This window comes from Suillus fuscotomentosus (genome assembly GCF_016647785.1).
Source record: "Suillus fuscotomentosus strain FC203 chromosome Unknown F5891scaffold_9, whole genome shotgun sequence".
Lineage (NCBI taxonomy): Eukaryota > Fungi > Basidiomycota > Agaricomycetes > Boletales > Suillaceae > Suillus > Suillus fuscotomentosus.
Genome location: NW_024539521.1, coordinates 721,657 through 738,100, shown reverse-complemented (window position 1 = coordinate 738,100; position 16,444 = coordinate 721,657). Strand labels below are relative to the sequence as shown.

Sequence of the window (16,444 nt, the reverse complement as noted above, 5' to 3'; positions counted from 1 at the left end):
GCATCTGTAATTTTTGAAACGTATCCATACCACCATGGCAGACAACGAGCACGAAATCGTAGAACGTCAAGTAGGCAAAGGATTCGAGGCCCGCTTCGACCTCGACGATGCATTCTCAGACGGTGAGGATGCTGATTATAACCTCGAGTTCAGCTCCGCAGCTATCAGGAAACATCTCGCCGAGAACCCGAGTTGGGCCGGAAATCATGACGGAGAAGATGACGGGGAGACGGAGTATAGCTCTGCGCGCGATCATGACACGTCGATATCAACTTTTTGTCTCGATGGGAGTTCAAACTCATATTCAGAGACTAGATCTTCTTCCTCGTCACCACCACCGCTGACTGCAGAAGAACAACCTGATGAGCAGCAGGTTCCTCAGGACTTCTCTGATATCACACTGTCAGAAGAACCGAATGCAAACGGACACTCGATCAGCCATAAAGATACTCAAGAGGAGGATGCCTCCGCTCCACGGGATACCTCCCCTTCGCGGGATACGTCATATCCCGTCGTTCACATTGACGTCAGTAGATCACCGCCAAGTCGCGTAATGATGAGTACGGGACCAGAAAGCAATGGCGAGGATCATCAGGAAGACGAAACGGTACATCCGGTCTCGAATGTATCTTCTTCCTACCTCCCTCCGCCTAGTCATGATGGTCCACCACTACCTCCATCCCCATCTTCCCCGTTACCAAAAAGCCCAACAACTCCAATCGTCACAAGTCAAAGAAGACAAACGTACTCGGCGGGACCGAGCGCCTTCCAGAAAGTAATGAGCAAGACGCGCCCTCATTTCCTCCCTCCGAAGAACCGTCAAGAAGACCAGAAACATATGGCGGACTGGCAGGCCATGATGAAACAAAGTCGCGCTGCAGGTTATTTTCTAGTCACATAAATCGTGGTTATATGTTGACTTGATAACAGAGGAAAAACGGCGGAAAGCACTACAAGAACGACGTTCAGCTCGCGAGCTCAAGATTGAGCAGTCTATGTACAAATGGGAGAAGGAGATACTTTCTGATTGGCGAGTTGTTTATAAGAATCCCAATCTCCGCAGACTTTGGTGGAACGGTATACCCACGAAACTACGAGCTTCTATGTGGCAGCAAGCTGTCGGTAACGCACTCGCTCTGAGCAAAGGTAAGCGTCGATATATGTGCACATATTTTCTGTCTACGTGGCCTTCATCGTATTTCAAGATAACTACAGGAACTGTTTCAGTCGAGCTACCCGCGCACTTTCGACCGGTTCATTTCCTGCCGAAACACTACAAACCCTCGAGCAAGACATCTTGTCCACCCTTCCCTCCCTACACATATTCCACCCCGAAACTGGGCCCCTCTACCAAGATCTTAAGGATATGTTATGCGCATGGGTCGTCTCTCGTGCAGACGAGGGTTTGGGATATGTGCACGGGACCGCTAAGATCGCCGGGATGATATTACTCAACATGAAGCCACAGCAAGGTTTCATCGTGATGAGAAATCTCTTGGAGAGACATTGCATGAGGTCACTATATGGCAGCGTTGCTGCCAAGGATGACGTGAGTGCTACAGATTGGCTTGGATCAGAGTCTGACTGAATCGTAGTGCTTTAGGTTGAAGCCTATTATCGGTGAGCACAAGGACATGAGTGAAGGCATCTGTGTTTATGCTGCTTTTCAGGATATTCGACACGCTCTTAGCTGACTGCATGCCAAAAAGTAAGATTGCATATACCATATTCCACCCGTTCGACTTAGTTCATTTTTCTCTAGTATACTTCAATTTCAAGCAACACCAGATATCGCCTGGTGCTTATCTCCCTGACTGGCTCATCCCGCTATTCTTGGACCACCTGCCCTTCGAAGCATGCGCACGTCTATGGGACATTCTCCTACTAGAAGGGGACTCTTTTCTTTTTCGCGCTGCTCTCGCTGTTCTTGCCGTCCTTGAACCTCGATTATTCTTCCCCGACCGACAAGAGCTTCTAGACCTCCTCCGGTGGGTAACTCCTCAATTCTGTTATTGCACTGCTCAAATTCAACGTTACCATTACAGAGGTGAAAATAAGGCTGCACTAGAAGTAGCCAAAAGGGAAGGACGTTTACTAGATGGTGCAAAATATGACATCTACGGCGTAGACGAAGAAACGCTTTGGGAACGTATCGATAGTATGGAGGACTGGTGGAAGGAGTCTACATGGAGACGTCTAACGCAACGAGAACTGCCAGATTTGTGAATTAAAGATGTAGTACATTCGCAAAAACATCACGTTCGGGTCATCTTGGAGAATGAATCGTCATTGTACTACAAGGTTGTGCAAAGTAGGCCACTCGAATCGCAAACACAGGTAATGCAGATATCAAACAGGCGTTTCCAACTGACTGCGAGGTTAACTGATTATTTGTAGTCGATTCATCGGCTAAGCAGCGGGAACTGCAGCTTTATCGAAGATAGTGCATTCGTAACGCAACATCCAAGCGTTACATGTATCGTATGAATCTATCCAGCACTATCCTCATCCTCATCATCTTCCACCGCATTCTTGTAGAACGTGTACATTCTCCGTCGATTTGCATCCCGAGTGTCTGTTTCGCTTGCCACATCGAATATTTTTTGCAATATCGACTTGCGCACAGCATCTACATCCATTGCTCGATTACTATTTGAGCTAGAGGTGCAGGCGTTGACCAGTAGTTTCGAGTAATCAGGAGATAGTGTGCGCGCCTTCTTGCGGCTTGGAGGACCCGACGATGACTTCAGCAAATTATGCAATGGCTCAAACAATGACGATTGAATGTGTCTGTAAGTCGTGTTCGTGGGCGTTCGTGCGGCGAGGACGATAAATGGCGACAACAGCGTGGACAACGGGACTGGAGTTGGTGATTCCGAGTTTGTGAGCGCTTTTTCGAGCTCATCGATATATATCTCCGATAAGTGGAATGCAAGACTGGTTGGCACACGTATATCGTTGGGACTGCAAGAATAGCTATAGTCTGCTTTCCGATATCTGTAGGAGGACATCTCACCATAGTGGTCCGTTAGGGCCAGATAATATTAAGTTGTACTCCTCAACGGTGGCACTATCCCATTGTGTCCGCACAAGAAATCGGAAGCTCGCATTCACGAACTTCCTAATGAGCATATAATACTTGTCCATCCTTAAGGCCAATATTAGTATCTGAAACATCACGGTATAAAATCACCGCACGCACCGAAGACGATCAATCCCATTCCACTCCCTGACTGTCATTGTCCAAAACCCCCGCAGAAAATTGAGTGACGAAGGTACGTCAGTGATCGCAAGTATGAGCTCCGCTAGCTCCCCCGCTAATGCCTGCTGTACGAGTGGTTTATCTGACATCCAGAAACCTGGAATATGACATCAGATATGACGTAGACGATCGAGGATGAGTGTGGAGACACACAGTAGAAGATGCCCTTCCATAGCTTAGCCATTTCAAGATCAGGCAATACATTTTCGGAGTCACTGGACAGGAAAACAGCAAGGTTTTTTACGGCTTTGTCCCGTGTTTTCTTTTCTGCATCCTGTCAGCGAAGAAGAGTCAATACTAATAATCTTAGCCTACCTGAGGATGCAAGATATTTTCCCAGAGGCGGAACAGCAGGAGTGGACACAGCAGACATGAATATTCGATGTCACAAAATCTTGACAAGTCAGATTGCTTGAGGGAGCACGTGATTTCGCGCCAAAAAGGAGTACCCAATTCTGAGGCCGACAGGGGATTGAGGAACAGATCATCGATCTTCAATCACACTCCCGGCGTGACGGCGGCGACGGGCAGGGGCATTTCTCAGCATTTTGGAGCTCTTTCACGTGGCTTTCAAAGCTCCAAGACAACATATAAAGGGCCATACAGACGGCAGGATTCCCACTAATACTCGTCATTATGTCAAAGGGACCCATCACATGCCATGGTGAGCAACTTGTGTCGAAAAGATATTGCTAGTGATCATTGACTCCCTGAAGTCCTTGATGTCTCTCTTGGAAGACCAGCAGAGGGGGTGGAAGTCAACATTCAGATCCATCATAAAGGACAGAGAAATGTCGACATCTTCAGTCCATTTGCACATGGGTAAGTCGATCATCTTGAATACCCATTTACCGGCAGACAATCGTACTTTTGCAGCGTCACAGATGCCGATGGGCGATGCTTGAACTTGTTGCCTCCACGAGGGTCCGATGAGGCTAGGTTGCAGAATACACAAGTGGGTGCTGGGACTTATAAGATCGTCTTCAAGCCGAAGGAATATTTTGAGAAGACAGGCAGAAAATGTTTTTATCCCTGGGTGGAGGTAAGATTTGTTTGCTAGCCAGGGAAAACTTGTTCTATGACATCTTACTCATGTGCACAGATCACTTTCGAGATTGAAAACCCGGAAGAACATTACCACATCCCACTTTTGATTAGCCCGTATTCTTTTACCACTTACAGAGGAAGTTGAGTGCATATGGAATGAAACGCTTGAGGAAATCTGCGATCCAGCAAGACAATGTATTACCTTGTTGTAATAATGATCCCCCGCAATGACCAAATATCTCGACGATCTTCGAATACAAAACAATGCCAGTGGAAAACAAGGATCAAGGTGAACAGATGGGAACGTCTACGCGCGTCTAATAAACATCATATAAGGACCTTGTTATATGTCACACCCTTGATAATACCACCGCGCATGGATGTCTTAACATTGTACAGGAATTGTTCACGATTCTTTCGTAGTTCTTCTGCTGCCTCTGTCAAACGTAGTCAGACAAGCTCATTCATTTAGAAGCAAATCAAGCGAACCTTTGTTCAATGGATCATCTGCATTAGGCTCCAAGAAAAGGTATTGTAAGCCGACCATGACCGAGTTCAAATTTAAGACAGGTTTCCAGTCTTCTCGGAGAATATTCAAACACACGTTTCCCTCGAGGTCAACGTTTGGATGGTATATCTATATCAAGCAGATTTACATAACGTAGCTTTTGAGGTAGAGGAAACACACTGTTTGCATGCACTTGACCTTGGGTGGTTCGTGTGGATAGTTGGTGTTGATGGTGAATGAGAAAGTGAAAGCACCACCCTTGTACATGCCTGACAAGTTTGGTCAGTAAGGCAGGTGTTTTCAGTATCCAACAGAAACACCTTCATCAGGGGTGATGGTGAGAGTGAAGTTCAGGAGGTCGGTAGGGTCCGGGAAGTCCGTCTTCATGGTGGGAGGGAGGTCAAGTTCGGTGAGATCTGACATCGCGTACGTTAAATCCATGAATTCATGAAACACAACAGGAAAGCAGGTACATACCTTTCTGCACTCGTATCTGTGCAGCACTTGTTTTCGGTCGCTTCTTGGTTGCAGCGTCCTCGTTCTTCTTCATGCTCCATATCTAAGCTCATTAGGACCGTGCACTTAATGCATGAAGTTCTGGTGCGATGTACAGACCTTGATCATGATGACAGTCTAAAGGGAGTGTACAAGTGATAGTTGTTGCGAAAGGTGCCTACTTACAATGATGGGAGGTAGATGGGGGAACAGGGTAAACCAGTGCGGAATGTGCCGAAATAGCGGCTGCCTTCAATGATGCAAGCATGCTTGCAAGTCTCCTCGAGGCCTTCGATGTGCATTTTGACGGCTTCCGCCGTGTTCGAGCGGTAGAAATGTCATCAGAGTATATTGCCTCTCACTGATCAAGGAGAGTTTTACTTCCAGATTCACGTCGCCTTGCTCGGAAACAGTTCAGCCCACCAGACTATTTACAATAAAAATCAGCTACAGATAGTATACTAATATAGCCTTTAGGGAGCAACGCGTGGCTTGAGTCGGGGATGGCCTTGGATGGACGAAGGTATCCTTTGATAGGTCCTACCTTAAAGTTCCTCCTCTCGGCAACAGCTTAGACTCTAGAGCAAGAGCCCCGGGCCAGCAGTCTACTATTAGTACAACCTGTGACTCGCATTTATAACTTAAGAACTGGTCACCATTACGTTCACTGATTTCCACCATGTCTGAGTCAGCGCTATCAGAAACCCTCCCAGTCATTGACCTTGATGTCTTCTTGTCTCAACCCACGCAATCAATCAGAGTGCAAGAGGAATGCAATAAGGTCCGCCTCTTACCACCTGTGATCTAGGTGGTTCTAATCACTCAACTCACAGGCCGCAGATGCATTGATCACATACGGGGCACTCCTTGTACATGATTCTCGCGTATCAGAGGAGGACAATGACGCTTTTCTCGATCTCATCGAGGACTATTTCGCGCAGCCTGTCGAGGACTTAAAGAAGGATGAACGGCCAGAGATTCATTATCAGGTTGGCGTGACCCTCGAGAACACAGAGAAGCCCAAATGTGCCGTGGATGTGCCGTGCTTGGATATCATCGCCAACCTGGACCCAGCCGAACGGCCATTAGATATCTCCGGGCACCATCCTGACCCCAAGTGCAGGTTCTTCTGGAAAATGGGAACCCCCCCTCCATATGAGACCGAGTATCCGGCGCTTAATGCTCCAAATGTCGTGCCCCAGGCACCTAGAATCAGTGAGAAGTGGGAATCCACTATGGAGAAATGGGGGCATTCCATGAAGAATGCGTGAGTCTTGAAGACGTATTATTTGTAGGCTGTTACTAACGCAAACAATAGTGTCGAGAATATTGCTGAAATGACAGCGATCGGTCTCGGACTTCCTCGAGAATTTATCAAGGACGCAGGCAAATATGGGTCAGTATTTCATCTATCATCCTATGGGATATTGCATTGATGCGGCAGATAGCCCTCATCTACTTGGCCCAACGGCTTCTGATTTGGTGAAGTATGGGCAAAAGGATACCATACTTGCCGGCTTTCATACAGATCTCAACTGTTTAACGATCCACGGTCGTTCAAGGTATCCAGGACTCAACATCTGGGCACGTAATACTGGGAAGCGCATCCCCGTTAGATTCCCACCCACTGGCCGTTATCTACTCGTGCAAGCAGGGAAACAGATCGAACATTTAACCGGAGGCCTCATCAAAGCTGGGTTCCATGAGGTAGTCGTGAACGAGGCTACGCTGCAGGTCATACACTATCGAATTCTATGGTGCAGGTGAAGAGCTGACTGTGCTTTTCTAGACTGTCGAGCGGCGCAAAGAGACTCACTCTGACCGGCCTAATATCCGCATATCATCAACATTTTTCTGGCACCTCTCGTCCGATTATGAGCTTGTTCCGATCCATAAACTATCCGAACGTGCAAATGCGTTCAATTTGAGTCAGACAGTGGATCAGCATACGGTTTATGAACGGATGAAAGTTGGACAGCAGGTTCAGAAGTGAGTGCCAAAAGTTCCTGGCACCCTCGAAACCAAATCTTACTAATATCTGGCAGTGCACTCAAACATATTGGTCTCATGGCCTAAACTAGATATGTTTAGGGTATGTCCGTGAGTGTATGCACAACAAGGTATCTGCAGGACACAGCTCATCCATACCGGGGGACATGCGTGCTCAGTATATATCCAGCCATGTATGTATAGTATCTCTGACTTCACCTATCATACTTGGTAGTTCTTTTTCCCTCTGTTACGAGACACGGGACTACGATATCGTCCATGTAAGGTCGTCCCTCCGAAGTGATGTCCAATGTCTGAAGCTTCCCCTTCTTTTTGGTCGGAATGAAAGTAGCGAGAATCGGAGGATTCTGCAACGTTCCGAACTTAGTACACTGAACGGACATCACCTATACACCAAGAACATCTTTGAGCAAATTGCTCATTTACATAATGGCAGGAAGTCGCACTTTGTTTTCCGCACAATTCGTTTGCCACATGAGATGCATGTCCTTTTTAAAACGCCACTCAAATTGCATCAGTCGGTTCCAGGGATAACAAGGTACAAAAGTCATAATGATCGGACGAGGCAACGACTTACCTTTCGGCGGTCCCTGGACCGTTGCAAATGTACACCGTCAAGATAAGCTATCTTATGCCGCCTTGGCCATCTGTATTCAACAGTCCCGCAATATCCATCTTCGTGTGATATCGACCGTGAACGGACGATGGATGTCATGAAGGATTAGTAGAAGATCGTCGAGGGAAATTCGGAAAACCAAACTGAATTTCTGCGATTATCTGACCTTGCTCTGTTCCTTTGCGAATGGTTGTGGTGCATATCTGAGGTCTGAAGCAGTCGTTCGAGACAGATATGTGATATAAAGGACGTGAATTTGAAGAGAGCGCATGAGGCAAAAGCAGCATAGCGTTTGGACCAAAGGGTGAAAATGTGAATGGCCCTCTTGTTTCTACGTTAGCTGAATGGTCTCTGTTGAAATGTAAGACTAAGTTGGTGACGAGGAATACTCAATAAGACCTTGCGGTGGCTCCAACGAGGGTATCAGTCGATGAATTGGCCTGGGGCGCTAACACCACCAGCCTTGGTCCTTCCGGTACAACTCTTGGGGGTTCTTCTTCCTGCATTGAATGTTGAAGTGCAACACTGTAACTAGAAACCAATGGTCAGGATTGTAGCAACTTGAAGAACCAATTGAATGAAATGATACAAACCTTGGAGGTGCACTGCGTGTGGTTCTGATGAAGACAGCGTCCGACATGATGTCTTATAGCGAAGTTGAAAGCAAAGGCCACAGGACCTGCGTAAGCCCGAGCTGTTTATCCGTCCAGTGCCCAGACAGTGGAGTGGGGCACCCCCTAGGGAGGGGCTGAGGGAGGCCGAGGTTTGCGAGGGTCTACAGAACAATGGTCGGCTCGCCCAAAATAAGTCCCCTGCAACTAAAGATGGAGCACCCACCCATACGCGTGGGCTAACAGGCTTCTTCGGCGACGACCAGAGTTTTAGATTTACGACCAACCCGACTTGATGTCGAAGGAAGATAGAAGACTACGTGCAATGCAAACTCACCCACGAAACCAATCGTGACTGGTTCTTCAGCTGCTGAAAAAAGGTGGTGAAGTTGAATTCAGTTAGTGTATAAGACGATTAAGTAGGTAGCCGTTGAAATAACATAAGTCTCCACTAATGCCCACGAGGAACAGCCGCGCCAAAAACGCGCAGGACCGACTGAAGTTTTGCCAACATCTCATCCCACTCTGCATCAGGATCGGACAGCGCAGTGATGGCTCCTCCAGCGCCAATCACCCATTGCTCCGGCTCGTGAACGCCAGGGTAGAAATCGGGATTATTGAATTCCGTCCACGAATGAGCATCGCATTCGTATCGATCATCGTATTTGAAGCAACTTCGGATGGTAACAGACCAGTCTCCACCACCTCCAGCGCACCAGTAACCAAAAACACCAGAATAAACATTGCGTTCCTCGTCTTCCAATGTTTGTAGGATCTCAACACTGCGCTTCTTCGGGGCTCCAGTCATGCTACCTGTGAAGTATATTAGTGACAGTTGAATCAAGAACAGCTCTACAAAACATACCCGGGGGTAAGCTGCGTCTGAGAACCTCCCACCCCAGTGCGCCATTAGCATAGTGGCTGGCAGTTTTATCGGCACCTCCTGCTGACTGGCCTTCGATGACGCTAACAAGCTGCCACACCGTCTTGCACTCCTCTACAGTGCAGAATTGTTTGACTTCTACATTCTCCCCAACAGCTCCATGCATATCATGCCGAATAAGATCGACAATCATGAGGTTTTCGGCAACCTCCTTCTGGCTGCCCCTGAGCGCTTGCTCAGCAACAGCACGGGTGATATGAGGGCCCTTGCGTAAGGTACCCTTGACGGGACATAGTTTATATGTAGTTCCAGGTGGACGAGTATATGAGAGGAACCGCTCTGGTGACGAGGCTAGTAAGGTTGTTGGATGCAACCGAAGGTACGCAGCGTGAGGGGCGGGGTTGAGCTCGCGAAGATGTTTATAACGCTGCCAGGATGGGGAGTATGTCGATGAAGCCTTGGGTGCCAACGGGTCGTTCAAAGTGATGTGAGTATTAGCTGTAAGACACAGCTCATAGGATTCTCCGGCGAAGAGATGCTCTTTCGCAAGATTAATGCGGGATCTATAGAGGTCCCGGTCTGGTAAAATGACAGTAGACGTATTTGGCCGCGCCTTGGTTGAATAAGGACGTAGTATTATACGAAGAATATGTTGAATAATTACGGGCGGCAGAGTGAAGCTGTTCGGCCATTTCCTGTCAGCCATTCGTTGTCGTCTTCTGTGATAGATTGGACATAAATGTGTCCAGAAGTTGAGTCGAGAATTATGCTACGCTCTACGAACACGAGATTGACATCAGGGTGTCGTGTCTGGCTAGATACCCGATCTGCTGATACTCTGAGAGAGTCGGTACCGAGTTCGTAACTGAGATAGCCAACGAGGCCACCCCAGAATGGTACTTCCGATGAACCGCCAGAGACCTTCCGCTTGTTCATAAAAGAGGTAAGCCAGGACCACACGTCGTGAGATCCCAGATCTATTTGATTGCACGACTCCCCATTCGCCAAATGAACGAAACTATTTCCAATGGTGTATGTGACTCGGAGGGACGTCGAAGTCAAACAGCCGATGATAGTGAAGCGGCCTGGGTGTGCAGCAGATTCTAGCATAACGAAGGGAGACGAGTCATCGTCGACGCCCAAGACCTCACATATGTCAGGAGCAGACAGGTCCGGGATGCTCAATCTTATCGTAGAAGCGGATAGTGGCGTATTGACACGAGGGGCGCTTGGCAATGGGCGGACGTATGGCCACGGAACGCCAAAGATTGCATCTGCTGTCTGATCCCATGGGCGTGTGACTCGCCCACGAGAAAAAGTCCAAGTCCGCGCTAAACGCCAGAAGTTTAACATGACTTCAATACCTCCACCCCGCGTGAGAACTGATTCAGGATGATACTGAACAGCCCAGAAGGGTCGAGTGCGATGTCTAAGGGCCATTACTACCCTCCCATTCCCTTCATCATGTGTGGATGCAAGTTCTTCAATATCCTTCGCACCACTCAGCTCGACGTGGAGGGAGTGGTAACGAACGGCATCCACGGGGCCGACGCCCTTGAATATATCTGTGCCATTATGCTCGACGGTAGACACATGACCATGCTTGACGACAGAGAGCCTGCGTAAATTGGCCCCGTTTTCAAGAGCTAAACTCTGAAGGCCCAGGCAAACGCCAAAAACTGGCAAAAGATGTGCGTCGTCAATCTTCCATAGGTCTTTGACGAGACCAATGTCCTCTGGAATATCTGGGGATCCTGGGCCGGGGCCGACGATGACACCGGAGAAATAGGGCAGATATGATGATAGATCTTTAAGTTCTATGTCATCATTCTTGATGATGTGCACGTAGCAGTTTGGGATAGCCTTCCGACACAACGCTGCTAAGCTATTGAAAATGGTTGAGTGGCATTCCTCAGTAAGAGTAAGAGGACTTACTTGTACGTGAAAGAGTCATATGAGTCGACCAGCAAAATCCTTTGGGGTTCAGGACTCATTGAAAACAGAGGAACAGGAAGGAAGGTGGAGAAAATGGAGAGAAGCTGAGCCTAAGTCTTAAGATAAGAAGAGAAAGTCGAAGAGATACTCATGAGTAGATAAATTGGTATGTGGTAGATACCCATGACTCGGATTTGAAGTGAAACTCTCGGAGTTTCGGAGTCAATAATAATAGATCCCACAGCTGAGACTGGTCATTGTCAGCGAACGCTGATGAAGGCTAATGAACACACAACTCAACGATAGTCTATCACAACAATGGTTCACAAAGGTGCGTGCAACACAGTCCATATCCTTGCCTGACTGTATTGATCATCGATCTAGTTCAAATACATATGCGTACCGCTACTGGAGAAGTCACAGTTATCTGCAGGGACCGTAGCAAATATATTGCTTCTGCTGTCCAATCTTGAAAGCACACTGCTTGATGCGGGTGGAACTGGATTCACCCTATCTCAGTCCTTGGTGTCATACATATTTTTCCCATTATCCACAATCCTCCGCCGGAATGACTTGTCTGTCATCCCGGACCAAATTCTGGAGAAGATATTTGGTGTTCTTGCCATTCTATGTGAAACATGGTGGTGGTACTGCGACATACAGATATGGGACCAGATATTCAAGTTATCCAGCTCGATCATCGGGGGTGTCGAAGGCAAGGGCAAGGGCAAAGTCAGGGATGATGAAACTAAAGAAGCAGCCGCACGATGTCTGTGGGCTATCCTTCGGGAACGTCGCGTAGAAGAAGCGCCACAAGAATCTCCCGAGGAACTATTGCACACGCGTGTTTCACAGTTTCAAGTTCATTCACAGAGCCTGCAATTCATGCCTATCCTCGGACAGACCATCAATACGCTCCTTCTCCCCGCAAAGTCTCCTCATCTCAAATTGCAACGCATTTCGCTGAAGATTCTGCGTGCACTCATCAGCGTATATGCTTCAGAGCAATTTTTGCCTTCCATCTTACCCGGTGTCGTGAGCAGCATGACCAGAATCGCTCTTGGGATGTCGAGCAAGAAGGGATGGGTCAATGGAGATATCGTTGCTTTGAGTCTTGGGACCCTGGAGCCTGTGATCGTGAAGTCGTTAGGAGATGATGTATCCATCCGAGAGGGTGTCGTTCGGAGTGTCGTGGACCTGGAAGACTTCATCAACCTCACAGGCGCCCCTGCGGTGGATCCGAAACCACCTGAGTTACCTCCCTACTTGACTCCACGTACTTCGAGTTGGTTGCGTGCGTCGGCATCCCAACTGCACATCGCGATAAATTCTCTAACACCGCTCGTGAATCATCCGACACCGCTCGCTTTGGTTGCCTTGTCGTCTTTCTCACGGACCATCCTTGCCTCCACATATTTGACTCTTTCCCAATCTCGACCTCTTCTATTGTCTTGGCTCTTGTCACTATCAAACTGTGCTTTCACAGAGGTTTCGCAAGCCGCCCATCAAGCCCTATCGGAACTCCTAACAGCCGCTTCAGATGTGAGACTACCGCTACTCCAAGCACTTCTTGAAATATCGAAAGAGAACCTCAGTTCTTTGCCTCGATCCATCGTTTCCCAGGATGACACCAAGGTGGAACATATCGCAGGCCAGATAGAGGCAATCTGCCGGTTGGCTACGTCCAGTAACATGTCTTCTACAGGCCTCGGTCTGACGTCAATCTCCTTGGGTATCGATACGCTATTGGGGCCAACTGGCGGAATCGAAAAGTGGGGTTTTACTCTACTTTCTGTCTTGGAGTTCACAAGTCCACAAATGAGTGTCAGCCAGGGCCCCGTCGCTCAACTCTTATTAGAGGACAATGCAGACAACCTGGACACAGTTAATTTCCCTGAGGTGATGTTAAAAAACGCTCTCGCAAGGTCCACGCACGATGCTCTGGCTCGCATGCTACGCGCTTTGGGGAGAAGCAGCGGCGAAAATAGCATCTACGCTGTTGAATGGTTCATCAGTATAGGGCGGTATTCACGAGCCAACAATGCCATTGCAGCATTATGGTGTGCTGCTCGCATCCTTGAAGGGATCAGCGGCTTTGGTCTGGACGAAGGTGGCATGGCTATTTCGAATAGGCCCCACAGCAGGAAACTGGAGCGGTTTGCAAGAGGCTTAGCCCGTGACCTCGCTGAGTCATGGGACGAAGAGCCAGATCTCAGCAGCCAGACTGATATTCCCCGCACGGATCGTCAGACGGATGACTCGTTGCTGGAGGTGGGGTTCACAAAGGGCTTCAAGACTATCCGTGCCACCCTGCAGGTTGCGGAGCCAAGAGCTACACTGCCCACTCTGTCTCAAGATCAACCCATGCTGCATCAGATATTTCGCTTGCAGTTGCTTTCAATCAGCGCGGGAATCTTGCAGGCTCGCTATACCTCCGTTCTTATCCAGGTCCTGTATCCGGTTTTACATTCGATCGTATCGCCCACACCCCATCTTTCGTTGACCGGGCTTGCGACACTGCATTTTATGTCAGCAGCCATGTCATACGCCTCTCCAGCCAATCTCCTACTGTCGAACTTTGACTATGCATTGGACTCTGTTTCCCGCCGCCTTAGCCGCAGATGGCTTGACATTGATGCGACGAAAGTGATGGCCGTGCTTGTTCGCCTCGTAGGGGCTGATGTGGTGCAGAAGGCTGGTGATGTCGTTGAAGAATGCTTTGATCGTTTGGATGAGTATCATGGGTACGAAGTTATTGTCCAAGGCTTGGTGGGCGTATTGGGAGAAGTGATCAAGGTCATCGAGGCTGAAGAGCCTCTCACCCAAAAGGAATATCAGGACGACACGCAGTCGTCAATGATAACCAGTTCATTGGAGCCACTCTTTGAATGGCTTTCTCATCGGAAGGATCTTCCGCCTCATGAAGACGCTACTGACCACGGTCCTGCCCCTCATAAGGCATGGGGTACTACCAAGACAGATGAAGAATCTGCTGAAAAACAGTCAGATAGTCCTGCCACACAACCGAAAGTTGCCGAAGATACCGAGCCTGCGCCCACACCGGGACAAGCCTCAACCAAGCAGATGGTTTCACGATCTATCTATTTTCTTACACACGCTTCACCCGTCATTCGCGCTCGGATCCTGACCTTGCTAAGTTCCGCCACTCCGGTCCTCCCTGAGTCAGCCCTGTTACCATCTATTCATCTCGCTTGGCCATTCATCTTGAATCGTCTTAATGACGCTGAGCCATTTGTAGTCAGCGCGGCTGCTGGTCTTGTGGAATCGCTCGTGACCCATGTTGGCAGTTTCATGGGCAGGCGAGTGTGGGACGATGTCTGGCCCCGTTTTGGCAACATTTTGAAAAAGCTAGATGCATCCGACAATCAGAATGCCCTTGCACGCCGTGGTTATGGAGCAGTAGGAACGGAATCAGCATACACCCATTCTCATCGCTTATATCGCTCCATTCTGCGGACGATGACGGCTGCCGTAGCTGGTGTCCATATGCAAGATGCATCCGGTTGGCAGGTCATACTCGCATTCAGGCGCTTCTTGCACAAACAGGCACACGAGGAACTGCAGGCCTATGCAAGAGAGTTGTATGTCGCGCTCGGCAGGGGTAATGAAGATGCCGTATGGCTGGCGCTTATGGCGACGTGTGGACATTTGACTGGTGAAGTCGCTTACTTGAGAGAATACAGGTGGGATATACAAGACAATGTACGCGTAATCCTCAATGCGTAAATGATGTTATCGTGATATCGTATCTTACTATCAATCTTCCAATCTTATGGTTCAGGGGGTGGAACGTGTCGGAAGATGTCTACGCCAGCTTCCTGGAACAATCGTGCAGAAGCGTCATCTCTGTGGTAATTTGAGACAAATACTGCGTAATATGTCGACACACTTACACCTTATAGCTCAAATTGTAGACCACTCTTTTAACACCACTCTGGATGATCTTGATGGTACATTTCAAACACGGACATCTAGGCCCAGAATGAAACCCAACAGTGAAGTTGTAATGTTGTACCCACGTATTGCAATACATAGTAGCATTCGCGCCAACCCGATCTCTTCCTGCTTCCAAAAGCGCATTTTCTTCGGCATGTAGGCAGAGACATTCGGTACCATTAGTCGCCGATGTGCGATTGCAATGTCCGCATCCCCCTGCATTTTTATCAGCAAGTGACCGGGGGGAGGGAAAGATAAATACCGTCATTGCAGTTTTTAACACCACGAGGAGTACCGTTATATCTGTGGGCCGAGATAACAGCTTCGATATCCGAAGTACAACTTAGACATACCCTGTGGAAACGATGCGGTTTTCACGGACAAGTATGGCGCCCACGCGGCGCTTCATACAGTTGGAACGTTGCGAAGCAAGATCTGCGAGCGTCTGAAGCCCATCTAATCCATCTGAATCCATCGATGATGTAGAACGTTCATACCATGAAATAGGTATCCCATTGAGGTCTAAGTCGATTGGTATTCGTAATATCTAAAGAATCCAGTTGATGATAGAGTTCTGTGATGGAATCGAAGGAATTGACGATTTTGAGTTTGACCTGTGGGCTGGCGCGGCGGAGCAGTGAAAACCCTCCGGGAGAGTGTGGCCCTATACTGTCTCCAAACACTTCGCGGTCGTGTGCCTGCACAAAGTCTTCGAGAGTTGCTATGTTTATTAGACTAAGTTGTGCCTCAGCTAAACGTTCAGCATCAGCTGACGAGATAAATACCGATGGCAGCGGTGATAACGTTGCAAGATGGGTGCATCTATGCTAATTAGCATGAAGAACGGGCGCCTGATGAAGTAGTTCACTAGTCTGTCTGAGTTGAGGTCAGTCGTAACAAAATTTGAGCGCCAATGCTGTGTGACGTGATCCAGCAACAGGGCTGGTGAGGCAAAGGAAAGAGTTTTCACGTTTGAGTTTTGAGAGGAAGATAGTGATATGGGCGGGTCCAAAAGGCGTTTGTGCTCATCGCCAATGGTATTGGGCCGCAGCGGAAGCAGGGGCAACATTGGCGAGACGACCGGATTTTGGATGCTTGCTGAGATCTGAGGGGACCATTG

General features: G+C 48.4%; 9 protein-coding genes across 9 annotated transcripts; 4 read left to right on the top strand and 5 right to left on the bottom strand.

Moving 5' to 3' along the window:
* Positions 1-34: 34 nt before the first annotated feature.
* On the top strand, positions 35-2,226 carry F5891DRAFT_944680 (rab-GTPase-TBC domain-containing protein; the record flags this gene model as incomplete). The annotated part of the gene is made up of 7 exons (XM_041374577.1): positions 35-881; positions 931-1,146; positions 1,206-1,549; positions 1,604-1,620; positions 1,671-1,708; positions 1,763-1,988; positions 2,046-2,226. 7 exons carry the CDS (start codon positions 35-37, stop codon positions 2,224-2,226), a joined length of 1,869 nt encoding a protein of 622 aa, XP_041230299.1.
* A 131-nt stretch (positions 2,227-2,357) lies between these two features.
* Positions 2,358-3,719, bottom strand: F5891DRAFT_755411 (Nop52-domain-containing protein). Its single transcript, XM_041373127.1, has 5 exons — positions 3,578-3,719; positions 3,416-3,529; positions 3,203-3,359; positions 3,017-3,148; positions 2,358-2,964 (listed from the first exon to the last, which is right to left on the bottom strand). Exons 1-5 carry the CDS (start codon positions 3,633-3,635, stop codon positions 2,490-2,492), a joined length of 936 nt encoding a protein of 311 aa, XP_041230298.1. The 5' UTR covers positions 3,636-3,719; the 3' UTR covers positions 2,358-2,489.
* A 179-nt stretch (positions 3,720-3,898) lies between these two features.
* On the top strand, positions 3,899-4,454 carry F5891DRAFT_945248 (uncharacterized protein; the record flags this gene model as incomplete). The annotated part of the gene is made up of 4 exons (XM_041374613.1): positions 3,899-3,926; positions 3,979-4,084; positions 4,139-4,304; positions 4,365-4,454. 4 exons carry the CDS (start codon positions 3,899-3,901, stop codon positions 4,452-4,454), a joined length of 390 nt encoding a protein of 129 aa, XP_041230297.1.
* A 182-nt stretch (positions 4,455-4,636) lies between these two features.
* On the bottom strand, positions 4,637-5,367 carry F5891DRAFT_1184134 (ubiquitin-conjugating enzyme/RWD-like protein; the record flags this gene model as incomplete). The annotated part of the gene is made up of 5 exons (XM_041366394.1): positions 4,637-4,746; positions 4,799-4,946; positions 4,998-5,086; positions 5,138-5,233; positions 5,295-5,367. The coding sequence occupies 5 exons, from the start codon at positions 5,365-5,367 to the stop codon at positions 4,637-4,639; spliced, it is 516 nt and encodes a 171-aa protein (XP_041230296.1).
* Positions 5,368-5,991: 624 nt separating this feature from the next.
* F5891DRAFT_944875 (uncharacterized protein) lies at positions 5,992-7,305 on the top strand (the record flags this gene model as incomplete). The annotated part of the gene is made up of 5 exons (XM_041374591.1): positions 5,992-6,093; positions 6,146-6,579; positions 6,631-6,708; positions 6,761-7,046; positions 7,102-7,305. The coding sequence occupies 5 exons, from the start codon at positions 5,992-5,994 to the stop codon at positions 7,303-7,305; spliced, it is 1,104 nt and encodes a 367-aa protein (XP_041230295.1).
* A 684-nt stretch (positions 7,306-7,989) lies between these two features.
* F5891DRAFT_755570 (uncharacterized protein) lies at positions 7,990-8,821 on the bottom strand. The gene is made up of 4 exons (XM_041373128.1): positions 8,776-8,821; positions 8,532-8,713; positions 8,338-8,469; positions 7,990-8,289 (listed from the first exon to the last, which is right to left on the bottom strand). Exons 2-4 carry the CDS (start codon positions 8,576-8,578, stop codon positions 8,034-8,036), a joined length of 435 nt encoding a protein of 144 aa, XP_041230294.1. The 5' UTR covers positions 8,579-8,713; positions 8,776-8,821; the 3' UTR covers positions 7,990-8,033.
* Positions 8,791-11,426, bottom strand: F5891DRAFT_1257776 (ADC synthase; the record flags this gene model as incomplete). The annotated part of the gene is made up of 4 exons (XM_041370058.1): positions 8,791-9,362; positions 9,415-10,151; positions 10,217-11,317; positions 11,368-11,426. The coding sequence occupies 4 exons, from the start codon at positions 11,424-11,426 to the stop codon at positions 9,001-9,003; spliced, it is 2,259 nt and encodes a 752-aa protein (XP_041230293.1). The 3' UTR covers positions 8,791-9,000.
* Positions 11,427-11,650: 224 nt separating this feature from the next.
* Positions 11,651-15,114, top strand: F5891DRAFT_1184131 (armadillo-type protein; the record flags this gene model as incomplete). Its single annotated transcript, XM_041366393.1, has 2 exons — positions 11,651-11,698; positions 11,752-15,114. 2 exons carry the CDS (start codon positions 11,651-11,653, stop codon positions 15,112-15,114), a joined length of 3,411 nt encoding a protein of 1,136 aa, XP_041230292.1.
* F5891DRAFT_1257758 (cytidine deaminase-like protein) lies at positions 14,670-16,393 on the bottom strand (the record flags this gene model as incomplete). Its single annotated transcript, XM_041370057.1, has 7 exons — positions 14,670-15,234; positions 15,282-15,359; positions 15,408-15,540; positions 15,587-15,627; positions 15,678-15,769; positions 15,822-16,059; positions 16,110-16,393. The coding sequence occupies 7 exons, from the start codon at positions 16,391-16,393 to the stop codon at positions 15,159-15,161; spliced, it is 942 nt and encodes a 313-aa protein (XP_041230291.1). The 3' UTR covers positions 14,670-15,158.
* Between the last annotated feature and the right edge of the window lie 51 nt (positions 16,394-16,444).

Excerpts from the sequence above, each read along its gene's own strand:
- F5891DRAFT_755411 (XM_041373127.1), bottom strand. The coding sequence starts at position 3,635 with ATGTCTGCTGTGTCCACTCCTGCTGTTCCGCCTCTGGGAAAATATCTT. Across the intron at positions 3,530-3,577 it reads AAAATATCTTGCATCCTCAG|AAAAGAAAACACGGGACAAA; the intron begins GTAGGCTAAGAT and ends GACAGGATGCAG. Across the intron at positions 2,965-3,016 it reads GGCCCTAACGGACCACTATG|TCCCAACGATATACGTGTGC; the intron begins GTGAGATGTCCT and ends CTATTCTTGCAG.
- F5891DRAFT_755570 (XM_041373128.1), bottom strand. The coding sequence starts at position 8,578 with ATGTCGGACGCTGTCTTCATCAGAACCACACGCAGTGCACCTCCAAG. Across the intron at positions 8,470-8,531 it reads ACACGCAGTGCACCTCCAAG|TTACAGTGTTGCACTTCAAC; the intron begins GTTTGTATCATT and ends ATTGGTTTCTAG. Across the intron at positions 8,290-8,337 it reads CTCGTTGGAGCCACCGCAAG|AGACCATTCAGCTAACGTAG; the intron begins GTCTTATTGAGT and ends ACATTTCAACAG.